Source organism: Hetaerina americana, unplaced genomic scaffold (genome assembly GCF_022747635.1).
Source record: "Hetaerina americana unplaced genomic scaffold, ioHetAmer1.1.p SCAF_9, whole genome shotgun sequence".
NCBI lineage: Eukaryota > Metazoa > Arthropoda > Insecta > Odonata > Calopterygidae > Hetaerina > Hetaerina americana.
Window position 1 is genome coordinate 22,077,640 of NW_027287538.1, and position 15,211 is coordinate 22,092,850.

General features: G+C 41.6%; 1 protein-coding gene across 3 annotated transcripts in view; it reads left to right on the forward strand.

Annotated features, from left to right (window-relative positions):
- LOC139699085 (sodium/potassium-transporting ATPase subunit beta-2-like) overlaps window positions 1–15,211 on the forward strand; it is a 157,496-nt gene that overhangs the window by 78,676 nt on the left and 63,609 nt on the right. The window contains exon 1 of one of the 3 annotated variants that reach the window (XM_071598087.1): window positions 11,774–12,420. The exons of the other annotated variants lie outside the window; for them this stretch is intronic. Coding sequence (XP_071454188.1) covers window positions 12,267–12,420 — 154 coding nt within the window. The 5' untranslated portion in view covers window positions 11,774–12,266. Of the gene's footprint in view, window positions 1–11,773; window positions 12,421–15,211 lie in introns of those variants that run through there. 3 annotated transcript variants of the gene reach the window in all.

A 15,211-nucleotide genomic window follows, 5' to 3' on the forward strand; every position in this document is an offset into this window, starting at 1 on the left:
TTCCACGGTCTCCCAACTTTCAGCTCTCTCTTCAGTCGGGGATACTAAAAAAAAGTCCCTCGAAGCCAAAGCGGGTTGTGGTACCACCTAAGGGGGTGGTGCTCAGAGCTAGGGAGTTGGTAACGATGAAAAACGTGTGGTTGGGAGCATGTCGGGTGTGGATGGGCGCTCCATCGCGCCGTGTTACAAAGTCGAAAAACACACTTCATGCGGAGGCACGTCTTTCCGCTCAGACTGCTCGGAGCAAACTGGCGACCGGTTGCGTTGGAAGGGCAGACCCCTCACCACATTATCCGACCGGGGCTACCGCGCTACCATGGTTAGTCGCGTCACAATAAAATCATGCGCATTACGTTCATAATGGACCGTGTTTGTTTCTTTGAGTGTGGCCCCTTCTTCATTGAAATATCCTTTTAGTTGGATTACCTGGTGCCCGAAATTCCGCGTATGCATTTTACTAACTCTGGTGGTTTGGTTCCCGAGAAACCCAACGGCAAAGAAGACATTAAAAAGTGGTTCATCCGTCCCCGGAGGCATTCGAGCATCCAAAAAGGAAAAGAAAAGCTTGAAAGGAGCGATCTCTGCGGAAGCTAATTACTTACGTTCACCGCGGATTCATTTTGAACAGGATAGCGTTCCCCATTCATATATCTTCATATAAGAAGCAATCAGGGGTGGGTAAAGAGCCAGGGGGGGAATTAACACTGGATAGAGAAGAACGCGCCCTAAAAATGGTCGCAAAAAGTGAATATAAGAATAATAACTTATAATATGTGTATAATTATGCCAGGTGCACGAGGAAGTAGAGGGATTATATGTAAAATGGCTGGTGACCTACCACCCACAGCCAAAGAGAGCGTACTTACCCTATTTAAACATGTAATTTTCGATAATAGAAATGCAATATTGGGCAAGAGAAATTGTATTTCACATAATTTGGATGTTTTTTGCGGTTGTATTGTTGATATTGATACTAGTTCATACTGCGCTCCATTATTTCAGCCCCGATAATCATTTTCAAGGAATCCGAAACATCGACACGTAAAGATTATGGTTGCACTTAATTTTGAACAAATCCTCATTAAACAGCTATTCATTTTACATTCATATGTATTGCTCGACTGTCTTTCATTTTATCGTGGCTCCTTCTCCTTCTGTTCCTCCTCGCCTCTGCCCTCGCCTCAGGATCTGTGTCAAGTCGGACTAATTGGAGGAAGGCAGAAGACGGCGGAAGCACGCTCGATCGTGACGCGTGATTGGCGCTGGCCCATAGAGAGTCCTTAAATGCATCCCTCTTGGCGACAAGCTGAAATTTTCATCTCCTATTAATTCTTTTCTTGTCTTTGTTCCCCCCTTGTAAAATTCTGTGGGATGACGTCACGATGTCAATCTCGAATACATTCCAATTATATTCTAGTTATGCCGGAGTGTTTCTCGTTTTAATCCCTTCCCGCTCGCGAATAAGTTTAGAATTGAATGAGTAACTGAAATAATCAATAAATCTCCCGGTTTGGAACGCATAATCAGTTTTCCACGGATGAAAGGTATGATTATGCTTTTAAAAAAAACGAAATACAAATTATTATTTGAAGATGTAAGAAATTCTCCCCCCCCCCACATCGTCATGGTATCTTTTCCGAACATTATATCTGATGACGAAAATTTTCTCTTCGATAAAATGTTCCGAGGGAAGCCTCCCTCTTGTTCCTACTTCGTGGAACTTTTTTGCTGTAGATCGTCTGTTCATTGAATTAATTCCATCTCCCTATCCAAATACGTATACTTTCTTCCACCCTTCATTGCATCCAACATCCCTATCCTATTCCTGCCCCTCCCTTGCTTGCCTAATACTCTCCCTTTATTGCAGTTCTCAACATTCCATGGCCAATTAAAACGCTCTACATCCATCTTTCCTATATCTTTCGGATTTCTCACAACGATTCCCTCTCCTCCCCCACCATACCTGGCACTTCCTCATTTGTTTTCCTTTCTTGCACTTCACCTTCTCCGTCCTTATCCACATCCATATTGCAAAAGCCTCCGATCTACGCCTATCATCCTTCTTCAATGACCACGTTTCCGCGCCGAGTATAACTACGATCCAAATCAAATTTTCGGTGACACTTGTCCTAAAATCCTTACTCAACGTCCCAGCCATCAATTCCCTCCTCTTCGTGAAAGCGTCTATGCCTAACGCCATTCTCCGCATTATTTATTTATTACTTCCATCATTTCTGTCCGGAGCACATTCCATTCGCGCAAACTTTTCCACCTACCCTAGTTTATGAACTCCTATTTTGATATTTAACTCAACCTTCTTCTTCCCAAAAAACCTCAAAATCTTCGCTTTGCGTACATTTACGTTTTACAGCTCTGGTGGTAATGGACAGCCCTATCTTAATTCTCTTCCTAACTCTGCCCATGAGGACTCTCCATCCACCGTTCGCACCTGAGCAGTCTGAGACAATTACAGGTTACGGACAAGTCTCCTATTCCTACAGTCTACTCCTAGTTTCTGCAATACGTTTATTAATTTTACTCAATTCACTCCATCAAACGCCTTTTCGAAATCTACGAAACAGGCATATACGTCCCGATGGTTCAGTATCTTATGTTCCTTTCAGTAAGTATCCTTATTTTGCTATGGCATCGCCCCTGCCTCTCCCATTGCTGAACCCAAATTGATCATCCCTTAAGACGCCTTTGCAGCCGCCTCACTGAGTAACAGACGCTGCGTGGACTACCTTTCGTCTTGCTCCTAACCTTCGGCCTTTGGCATGGGTGACCCTACCAGGAGCAATTATCATTGTCCTCACCAGCACAGCTCTAGGGGTCATCGGAACGAATAAGTCCGTCCACCACGTTAAGGTTGTTGTCCATGGGGAAGGTTTCGGTGGTTGAACGCTGGTTACTTCATTTATTTGCTAAGCATTAGCATATTTTCTTCTTTGTCATTATGGAGATAATGATTAATTTATTTTTTCCAATCCGCCACCTCCGCACTCGTTAGTGCAATTAGGTCTTATTCGTGTTGTCACAGCCTCGTCATATTTAAGGCTTATTTCGAATAAATTATCAACTCATCTTCTTATGAAGACTGTGAGATAAAGTTAGACTTTGGCTGTGAGATATTTACATCACTTTTTAATCATGTTTAATAAAGTTTGTCTATTTCTTTTAAGTTATATTCCTGAATATCTAATTGCTGTGTTAATTTTGAAATATGCTTGTAATGGTTCGTATTGTATCGTGATGGTCACATTAGCATTATTCTCATTGGGGTGCGATAATGCTTTCATTGATACTCTCAAAGGAAATTATTGGTGCAGATATTTCCGCACAAAAATAAAATTAATATGAGACAGTTTTGCAAATACATATTTATTCGAACGTAACATTTACTGTTAACTGTGATTAATATGCGAGCAGGCCAAATAGAGTACCATGCGTTTTATTTAAAGCATTTAAATTTAATACTGCTGGAAAATTAATGTCATTAGAAGATAAGATTCTGGGAGTAGCTTAAAAAATTGTGGAAAAAGTACTTCCATTTTGTTCGAACAATTTTCTTTTCATTATTGTGTTTTCCGACGGTTGATGCATTCACATATTTTGAGGGATGTGAGACTCCACGATATTAAACAATGCTCGATACCCATTCATGGAATTGATGTTTACAATCGCCGATGCTTTGAGAAGTTACAGGAAGACATCTACTATACCTGACTCCGTGTACCGATCTCTCAAAAAGTACACCCCTATAATGGTGCACCTATAGAGGAATCGGTACGCCCATATCGATGTATATCGTCGGTGAGGGCACGAGAACCAGTACTTTTGTCTATATGCTCGTTGGTAAAATTGCACTAACTTTTGCAACATTTCACCATTATGCAGAGAAAGAGGCGCTTCCCGAAATGACCGTCAATTTTCTTTTCTCTGCGACTGTCTTTGAATATCACGGAAGTTGGCGATTTTCCGGCATGACGTGGAAATAAATGAAGACTTAATACCGGAATTAATGGAAGACGTTATTAGAGAATAGAGTAAGAACTAGAGAGAAGAGTAAGAACTTTTAAGAATGTCACTGCTTGCTTTTACGGGGAAGGAGTTGATGACTGGGACGTTTAGTAAGGGTGTTAAGAACCGATTAGTGAAAACTTTTATACAGAGTGTGGTTTTGACCGGCGCGGAAACAAGGTTGTTAATTATTAAGACAATTGGTGTAAATTGAAGGCTTTTGAAACGTGTGTTTGGAGAAGGATGGAGAAGATGAAGTGGACAGAAAGGAAACAAACGAGGAAGTGCTAGGCATGGCGGGGGAGGACAGAGGGCTGTTGGAGGAAATTGAAAGCTGGTAGGAAAGATGGATGCAGATCGTTGTCATTGGTTATGGAATGTAGAATGAAAGCTGTAATATATAGAGGAGAAGAGTTAAGCCAGTCGAAGGAGTAGGAAAAGGATAGGCGTATGTTAGACGGAATGAACGGAGGAAGGCAGGCTGGATTCAGAGCATTCTGATTGGCAATGGAAGGTTGAAGACTGTGATAGAGAGGAAAATGTTAGGCAAGCGAGGAAGGGGTAGGAAAAGAGGATAAGGATGTTGGAAGGAATGAAGGGAAGAAGGAGTATACGGAATTGAAAATGGGTCTATTGTAGTGTTTGATGTCAGGTTGTGTTTTGTTGGGAGAGGCAAGGAAATGTATCGTGGAACAGTGGTATAGGTTATGCCCATCGAAAACTACTTTACCTGGTAGGCTACCAGTAATAGTAATCTATCGTGAAATCTACTTGATACTTTCCGACGTTTTCACTCATTTTATAAAGTGCAATGTACTTTTATTAACGACGCGAAAAAGTCCAAACCGGTGAAGTATTATACGAGTAATAAATAAACGTGGAAAATAACCAAATCCTTTCATTGAACATGAGTTTATTCCAATGCGTCAAAGGACGTACAATAAAATCCGGTGGTTTTCCATCCAAGGGAAACAAAAATCATTACGACCATGATACCCTTATAAAAATAAAAAAGAATATATTTTTTGAATCTCAACTTTTGGGAACTGTCACGTTTTTAAATGATATTAATGAGGCACTGAAAATTAGATATTTTAAGAACATGTCGAGATTTACTAATTATCATCAGAGGGTTGAACATCCCTGAGTTCATTCGGGAGGGGGAGTTTAAGGGGAGGGTGAATTTGGCTCCCCGCTGTCGGAAACGCCTACCCTCCATTTCATACCGTTCTCGTTTCATTTATTTTTTTCATTTCATTGATAACAGGATGGGTTTTGTTCAATTTCTCTCAAGAAATAATTGAGACGGGTGTGCGCGAATTTAAATAAAAACTCTCTGATACCATGAAAGATCAAGCGGTAGCGTGGAGAGGACCCTTTGTCACGGAGCGGAGGATATTAAAAGAAAAGGGTTTCCGCAACCATCTCCTAATTCCTTTCATTTCGTTTCTCTTGCATGCGATGCTGGTAAGCACAGGGATGTGAGGAAAATCGCAAAATAAGCTGAATACGGTTTCGGCCGAGGGGTAAAAAGAGTGGATACCATAATTATAATTCGTGACATTCAATTGAAGTCACGAATTCAATTCGTCAAGACGAATCATTTTTTGAGTGTCACACCTCCGTGACGAAATTACTTTCTATTAATTCGATCAGATTAAAATTTAAGGGGCATTTTAATTGTATTGTAAGACTTTAAAGAATATGGCAGTATTCATAGTTGATGACGTGATCGTTAAACTAGGCTTATGAAGGTCATTAAGGTTATCTCCGCAATTATAATGCGATATATTCACATTGGTAATTCTTCTTTCGGGTTTTTCATTTAATCTCTTTGAAAGTTACTCACCGAGAACGTATTATTTCGTTTGAATTTAAAGGAAAAAATTGTGTTTATGCGTGGAGTGAAGTTTTTTTATGCATAAATGTTGGAATCATCCTATCTCAATCAATCCGATGGTTGATGTATAATAGTTTAGGATAGCGCTCAAGTCATACGAAGCCGACGTGAGAAATTCGAACTTAATTATTAGCATTGTCTAACGGGTTAGAGTTTTAGGTGGATCCAAGGATTTCGTGTACTAGCTTATAGAAGTTTTCCTCACCACAATTTATGGTACAAAAACTGCTGAAGTCATAATTATTATTAGCACTAATACGCTGGGTTAGTGTACCCTTACAAGGACCCTGACACACTACTGTAATCATAAGCTCCAACTAGCCAACACCACCATAGCATTGATTCCGAAGACCAGTTTGGTAGGTGATGGTCGAGTTCACCCAATACTAAGTCCAACGGCGTGTGTAAATTCACACACATCAGAGTAGGGGGAACATCTCCTTTCCCTGCGCTACCTATGGTTTCCCAGGAAGTTCTCGAAGTTCCCAAAAAATCACAGAACTTTGTGAAGTTCTTCGTCAGCAGCCTATACCTTTACCCTTGGACTACCAACCCCACTATTTCTCCTACATAAGACGAAGCAAAATATACTTGTACCCCATATTACGAGGGTAGGTCAATAAATAACTCGCAAAACTTGATAGAGGCAATAATAATCAAAGTAACTTCCCAAAATGTATTTCTTCTTTCTACATCTTCACCCTGATGTACTTTCAAAAACACTTATCTCATCTCTTTACAAGTCCTTGATAGCCGGCCGCAAAGAAGTCTTTTGTTTCCTGTCGCAGCCAACGAGTAACCTCTACGACCTTAGGCCACCAAAATGAATTTAAGGGGCTCGAACGCATGCAAATCCGTGGGGGTTAAGTTGGTGAACTGTCCGGTGGATGTTCAAAGCGTTCCATATGAAATGTTCTTAAGAGCTCTTGCGTTTATCTTGCTGACGTTTGCGACTTATTTATTGACTTACTCTTGTAACAATAATTCATTCTTATGCTCTCACATATATATACATACACCGTGTATATCCTTTATATCGTATCTTGTACATCACATATTCCTCAGCATCCGAATGCCTCTCGCCGTATAAATCTTCTGCATCCGCTCATCCTGCCATCTTCGTATTTCTCCATGTAACCCCACCTTCTCTTCCCTATACCATGCCTAGAAATTTATCGTTTGTATTTATTTCCCCTCCGTTTGATTTATAAAAGAGCAAATAATATGATAGATGATAAGAAAAAGTAATTTATTTCAGGCAAATATTAAAATTCATTGTATTGTTTCAGGCTTCACTTTGTGGAAGTATTTAATATTCATACTAAATACCTGATGATACCGCAAATCGGTGGAATGCATTGTACCTTACAATAAAAATCTGTGGAAAAGTACAAAGTCTTTTTAGTATGGATGTGAAAATATTGACATTAATTGCTGTTGCAAAGAAATTCCTGTAAAAGACTGCATTTGAGTTTGAATTAGTTCTTGCTCCAATTAATGTCATATTTTAAAGTTTTTATAATGAGAGTTGTTCACAAAAACGGTTTGGAGCAAGACTGCGAAGTTATAAAATATTATCATCCCGAGCCCCTCTATGATACACGTAGTAGTTCTGGTCTCTTTTTTTTGCCATGAGATGATGTTTAATCCATCCGTTCTTCTGTTTATCTTCCTGATTTCATAATAGTAGTACCATCAATCCTAATAAGATGTTACCTTAGTATGATTTTTACATCTTCAAGACATTGATCTCCGTAATAATGTCAACATATTTGCTCCGTGATAATTACTCGTAGAACCGGAAGAAAGACATTCACAGCAAGAGAAAAAAACCAGGCCGACTCCCATATTTATTTACACTTCTGCGTCGCTATCTTAACCTACAAGTCGCCGCAGTGGCGTGTGGCAGGGATTCTCATTATTTCCTAATTTGTCAAGGGTTAACATTTATCCATTTGTATACTGCTGGCGTTTATCTCTACGTAACATGTTATTACAACTGTTTGTCGTACAGTCAATGTCGTTCGATCTCTCCTTGTGGTCTCGCTTAGCAACATAAAGCAGGACTAGAATAGTTTACTCTCCATCAACATTAAATTCACGAGGTTTCACATTTCAAAGTTCACATTCGATTGATAGCTTTCCGACATTTAATGCTTTTGCATGCTTTTAGGCTCATCCTACGTAGACAAATTTTGCGTCAAACCTGATCGCTGATTGGCTGAGGGGCACACGGATATCGATTCATTAAAAAATTAAGAGTTTTACCATGCTCGGAGATGGATAAAGTAATATGATCAGAAGGGTAGGACAATATAAACGGCAGCCTATTTGGTAGAGAGCTAAGATGTCGACCTGAGAGCTCACGGTTCCACCCCAGTTCATGTCACTGAGATGTCCAGCTCATGTTAAAAATTAAGCTCTCTGATTTTCTCCGGGCCCTAGAAAACCGAAGGAGTGACAGGGGAATTAATTGGCGCCCAAAAACCAAGACAAGCGTGGGTTTCACATATCTCATTGAGGGGTTAAATAGCATTTAATATCGATCCTGCATGCTTCGTGTGCAATTACCCCCTGCCACTCACCCTATCGGTGACTTTCAAAGTAGTTTGTAAGTATTGATGAATATTGTCGGGAGCCCCTGTAAATTATCCTCTGAAACAGAATAAAAATGCTGATGGTTGATTTATTAAAGGTCATTTGTTTAGAATGAAGATTTTTTTTAAAACTATTCAGTCGAAAAGTTATCTGTAGTTCGAGAAATCAAAAATTCCTACGCAGCCATCGATGGCTTTGTTTTTCTTTTATCGTTCGCGTATTAATTCGTCTTTCGTATCATTTGCGATCACTTCGATTAATTCGGACGGAATATTAAATTTAAAAATAAAAAATTATGGGATTTCCCTAATTCGATACGTGTCTATCGACCGGTTTATCATCGTATTTTCCATAGCTTTTTCCCCGGCGTCATCATTTTCACGCGTTCGATTCCGGTTTTCTCAATTGACCGGAGAAATTTTGATCCAGCCAAAAATAAATCAAATGAGCGTGCATATCGACAACCGGAAAATTCGTACCATTCCACCTGCAAATTGCTCGTGCCTCCTTCCTCCGCCCTCTTGTGGTTTCCTTTGCGCGTTTTTTTTTATTTCACGACTAACGAAGAAGTAACGGGCAATTTAAGGGAAGTGAGAGCGAGAGAAGGTTGCTGGTAGATATTCAAAGAGGGCAGTAAATTTGTATGGAGGGCATATTGAGAGATAAATGGAATATTGTGAAGGGTTGATAACTGAGGTTGATAGTCAAGGCCTGTAACGGATTTGAAAAATTTCCTGGGGTACCTTTTCATGTAGGAACTAAAATAATTTCAGCATTTTGTATCCTACAAGGAAATTTCGACACCATGTGAAATTGGAAAACAACCGCAGTAACTTATTAGGAACTGCAACGCACCCTTGTAGCAGGTATAATTTTATGCACGGGAACAGTATGTGTGGAAAGGCACTGTCGGGCCTAATAAGTAGCGCTAATTTTGGATTTGATTGAAAGCCAAAAATACCCACATACCCCCTCCTCCCAGATACTGTTGTATCCGACCCTGGATTTTGGATGGCGGTACATGGGAAAATGTTGCATCAGATACACCAATTATAGGGAAGGGTGGAATAAGTATCCCAAGATAGGTGGGTTACGTAAAGAGAGAAAATATATCAGTCCAATCACGGAACATGTTTGTTTAATTGATTGAGGGGTAGGTTTTGGATGCACACAACTTCCAAATAAATATTTTGTTTCTCCCAACAAAACGCGACCCAACATCCTACTCTACAACAAGCCAGGCTTTATCTCCGTGTCCTTCTTCTCTTCATCCCGTCCAACATCCCTATCCTATTCCATCCCCTTTCTCGTTTTCCAAACATTCTCCCCACTATCACAGTCTTCAACATCCCATCGCAAATCAAAATGCTCTCTGCTTCCATCTCTCCTGCTTCCTTATGATGTCTCCCAACAATCACCTCTCCTCTCCCACCATACCTAGCACCTCCTCATTTTTTTCCCTTACTGTTCTCTTAACCTACTCCACACCCACGTTTCAAAGCCTTTAATCTACGCCTATTTTCCTACTTCAATGACCATGTTTCCGCGCCGTACTTAAACACGCTCCATATTTTAAAAGTGTCCATATAAAATGTTAACGAACCTTTTCTTAGCATACTTACTCAATTGAAATTGAAAATAAACAACTTGGCTTTTCCACATGGAAAAATTTGTTTACGTGGAAAAGCCAAGTTGTTTATTTTCAATTTCTACATGAAAATTTTCCAAGTGACGCCGTAAACTGTTTTATTTTGTTTTTTTTTTAACCTTACTCAAAGTACCGGTCAGTAAGTCCTCCTCCTTGTGAAAGCTTGCTTGCCAAACGCAATTCTTATCTTATTACTTTTACCATCTTGATCCAAAACATTCCGAGATACGTAAACTGTTCAACCTGCTCTATTTTTTGCCCTCCTCCTTAAACGTTTAACTTAGCCTTCCTCATTCTGTAAAACCGCATTACCTTTGATTTATGTACATTTATTTCATCCCATACCTATCACGCCGAATTTCCTAAGTACTCAGCAATGGTTGCAATCGATAGGCGGTTGTTACAAGGCTATTGGTGATTATTACTCTATTTTCTCGTTCCATCCCCCCCCCGCACCCTGTGCAACATTCGTCCTTAATAATTACAGCACACCCCAAGCGTGAGCTCCCCTCTTTTCACCGGGCGCGGCTAGTCTGCACGGCCGGCGAGAGAGGGAGGGAAGAGAGAAGGGGGCAGAGGGCGCTGTGCTTCAGTTTCGTGTCCATGTGTATACGCGCGCCTCGTGGAACGGTTATTCCTCTACCCAACCTCCCCTTCCCCTCTTCCCACACCCCCCATTCCAACCCTCCCCTCCTTGCCAAAGCCCTCCCGTTTCCCCTCGAAGTGACTCTCTCTCTCTCTGTCTCTCTCTCTCTCTATGCTTCACCGCTGTGCTCTTTCCAATTCCTCTCTTTCAGCCGTTCCGAAGCATTCAAGTCACTCCGTCCGGAGAGTCGGGACGTGCTCAAACCGCGTCTCTCTTGCGAAGGGTCTTCAGTGCAATAGTAATACCTGATAGGGAGGGATATCCATGTTCATGCAAATCTCCGCGCGTCGAAAAGTAATCAGGACATTCTCGCGACGTTTCAGCACACTTCGTTTCGGCCGCGTTTTCCTCTCATAGTCGATGGTCTGACCGAGCAAGACCGCTTCATTCTTCCTTTTCTCTCTCTCACACACACACACATACCCCCCACCCTCGACACCTTTCTCCCCTTCCCCACACCCTCAGGCGTCACCCCTTTCCGTCTGTCCCCCCAACAACAACTCCTCATCCCCTGTCTCTCTCCACCCCTTCATCCACCTTCTTCCTCTCCCCACGCTCTTACCCACAACCCTCCCCTCTCCAAGCTGCCGCCTCCTCCCACCCTCCCTTCTCGGAGACGCTTCTCGGGTGCTAGCGACCAGAGGAGTTACTTCTTTTTAACGTCGTCTCGCGGGAAGTCAAACCTTTTCTGCGCTTCGTTGGAGTGCGCTTCGAAACCACCTTCCTCGGCTTCGACTCCTTGCCCGAAGCTCGTGGAAGTCCGCCACGGGTGTTTTGACAATCTGCCCGCCTTAGACATTCGCGTGTGTTTCCGACGGACGAGGTGGTTGGCGAAGCAGGAAAGCACGCCGAGGAATATAGTATTACGTGCCCACCTGTCTGCCTGCCTACCCCAACCAGTCCGCTGATCTCGCCCGGAAAAGTTGGCTTTGTTTCAATTTTAAAAGAGTATAAACCGCCGTTGTTTCTGTCGCTCGTCGTGTGCTCGGGGGTAGTTTTTAAGTTTGTGAGTGATCTTGCTTGCGGTACAGCAAGATTTCCCTCCTGTCAGCGAAGTTTTCGACATAAAGAGAGTGTGTGTTTCTGTGTGTGTAATTAATTTCAACTTTCAAACTTACTCCTTGCTATTTCGGAGCTTTTTTTACTTCCACCTCCCAGACGGCCGCCACCTGCGCGCCACGAGGAGCGGTCAGACAGCCAGCCAGCCAAGCCACTCGTGAGTGAGTGCGTGCGTGTGTAAACGTTTTAATCGTGTTCGCCAACCCGGCTGTCAAACAGGAAAAAAAAGGGATTTCCAGTGCGTGCTGCCCTCGCGGACTGAAACGACGGCATTCGTACACAAATAAATATTCGCGTCCAAACGTAAGAGAACTCACGGGTATTGTTTTTTGCCCGCACGTGAACTCGTGTGTTCCATTTACGTGGAAGATTTTCGATTCTCCAAGGGTCTTCACATGCACACCGGCAAGAAGATGGAGAATAGCGCCGAAGAGCTTCCCCCAGGTTTCTTTCGCAAGCCGGAGGACATTAGCAAGTGGAAGGCCTTCCAGCGGTTCTTGTACAATTCTAAGGAGGGCACAGTCTTTGGTCGAACCGGACTCAGTTGGGGTAAGCCTCCTCCTGCCTTCAGAATCCCTCTCCCATTGGTGGTGGTAGTACGGCGAGGGAGCGAGCGCGCGGAATGCCGGGCGGTGCCATTAGCCTCTCCCGAGACCTCCTCCCAAAGTCGCCGTGGTGAAGGATCATTATACACACGCCGTCTTCCAGGCAGTCTCTCTCTCTCTCAATCTCCCCTCTTCCCTCACTCCACCCCGTCGCTCCCTCCTCTCAAACCCGCCTCTCTGACCTTCGAAGCACACTCGCAGGACATAGCAAGAGGGAGAGCGAAGGAAAGAAAGGAGTGCTATTATAGCCGGTGTGGAAGGCGGCGGAAAAGTTTTACGGTGGGCCTTGCAGTAAAAACTCAGCAATCCTTGAGTTGCTTTTCCAACCCTCCCCCTTCTCCTCCTGTACGGTCTTCGGGGTTCGGTTGTTCGGACATGGCCCGACTGAAAGACGCGAAAAATTAAAGTGAAAATCTCCGCTCCTAAATGATAGGTCGGCATGACAGTAGGCTCGTCAAAAATCATGTTGTGCGATGAAATTTGTTATAATTTCTTTCGAGATAAGGCGTATGAATATCATAAAAACTCTATGACTTCTAAAATGATAGTTATTTGTTGGTAAAGTGTAGACAATTTTCAAGCATAAGATGTTGCAAGCATAAGGTTCACTGGGTGCATGATTGACCCAAGTGATTGTTTTCTTAAAATTGTCAGAGGTGTTGCAAACAAAATGCCAAAACTAATGTATGTTTTTGTCTGTTCGCATTTAACGTTTACCTAACAGACCTCCAGAAGCTCCCAACAAACCCCTATCTAACTTTCTGTCGGCCCTAGATTTTTATCGAGCTTCATGTCTCACCATTCGAACGTCAGAAGTTACCCATGGCAAAATTTTATCAGCTCCAAAAATTCCTGAGAGTTAAAAATACCATCACATTTTTTTTAAAGGTCACATATCCAGGATGTGTTTTAGACAAAAATAGGCTGAATAAGTAACGATATTACGGGAATAATTGCGATGAAGAACGAAAAATTTGAAAACATGAGGAAATAAATGATCAGTAAAGGTGTTAATAAAATATGAGTGAAAACTTTTGTTGTGTTGACTCTTTCTAAAACTTCGAAAATTAGTCGTTTTGACAGGAGGGCGAGCGCAAATTAAATAAGACTTAAGATTAAAGCTGTGTTGATTGACATGAGGGAGTGTTTAAGTATGGAATAAATAGAAAGAGTAAAACAAGAAAAGAAGTGAGTAAGTTCTTGGACTGGCATAGCAAAAGCAAAGGTTTTTGGGAGATATTCGAATAACGCAGGAAAAGTGGATTTTTGGAGTTTTGATTGGCGGTGTAATATTGAAGTATACTTGATGTAGAGGACGGAATGTTGGACAGGCGAGGTATAAGGAGAAAAATATTAGGAATATTGGACGAAAATGAGGGAGGTAATAGATACGTGGATTTAAAAAAATGTTCAAGTGTGGCTATAGAGTATTTAGGGTGGTGTTAGGCGGAGCTTATATACGTAAGTGTAACTTTGCGTATCTTAAAATCCTTGAGTCCGTCAAAACACTGCATTGATGGACTACTAATAGTAATAATCACGTTGGACCTTCCTTAAATAATTGGAAAATATATGAAAACTCGGATCCAACAACTCTAATAAGGGATTATTATTCTGACTAACGTTGTTTGGATATCCTCTCATGAGTTTTCCGGATGCATACAGTCTCCAAACTTAGCAGCTGCCGTCTCTCATGTACCAAAAACGAAAACATGCCAGGGTCTTTGGGAGCGAGTAATGTTTTCTGTTTATTATTAAAGACTAAGGTGACAACATGAGAGATAATTAAACTGCCAAAAAGACAATTCGCCCACCAAATTTTCACAAAAAAATACGGGAAAAACTAAAATATTAAAATATATGTCCCAGATTCCATGACTGGTGTCACTACAACACCCCTTCTCCTTCCGGTGGCTGGCGTTATATTGTGTAAATTGGTCTGTTATCCATTTGTCTGCGAAAGAAATCTCAAGGAACCGTGTAGTGAAATAGAAATGGAGGGAGAAGAACCCATGTTTGACCTATTACCTCGGGAAATCTATTTCACTTACCGCTGATACACATTTACCGCGGTACACATTTCAGGTTTTCCAGGTGCAGCATAAGATTGCCAACATCAAAAGACTCATCGTGAAAAAATTGGAAGGTATTTGCAAATTATTTCTGTAATTGCGATTCCTTGCAGTTTTCTCACGCCTAGCCTTTTGATGTCGACTCACCTGTTAGTAATATCATTCACCCCTTTATCCGTTTATCTTGATGCTGTACATACTTATAAAATTACTTTTTAGGGTACTTTTTGTCGGCCTGGGTTTCACCCATCAGACTAAAGTGGGGTCTTGATTATTTAAAAATAAAAGATTTAGTATTTTTAGACACTTATGTTTAATTGGTATATGTATCGGTGTTCAGTTTGTGCCCATTAAAAACCTATCTTTTACGGCTGACCATCTAAATAATATTTTCCATAGTGTACAATATATTAGTTAGTGAACTAATTCAGTCTATACTATAGATTTTTCCCCTTAAGTGCGGGCATGAAAACTGATTCCTTTAATTCCCCCGCGAAGGCGAGAGCTAACACATGTGGAATGTGTCACAAATCCTTCACCTTCTCAGATTGTTGCCGTAACACCTACCCCGCCATCCACCCTTGCGGGGTATTGTGTTGATGAGTTCTATTTGGGCACATTAGAGAGGCATGTATTATTATCTTTTATATGAAATTCTGTCCA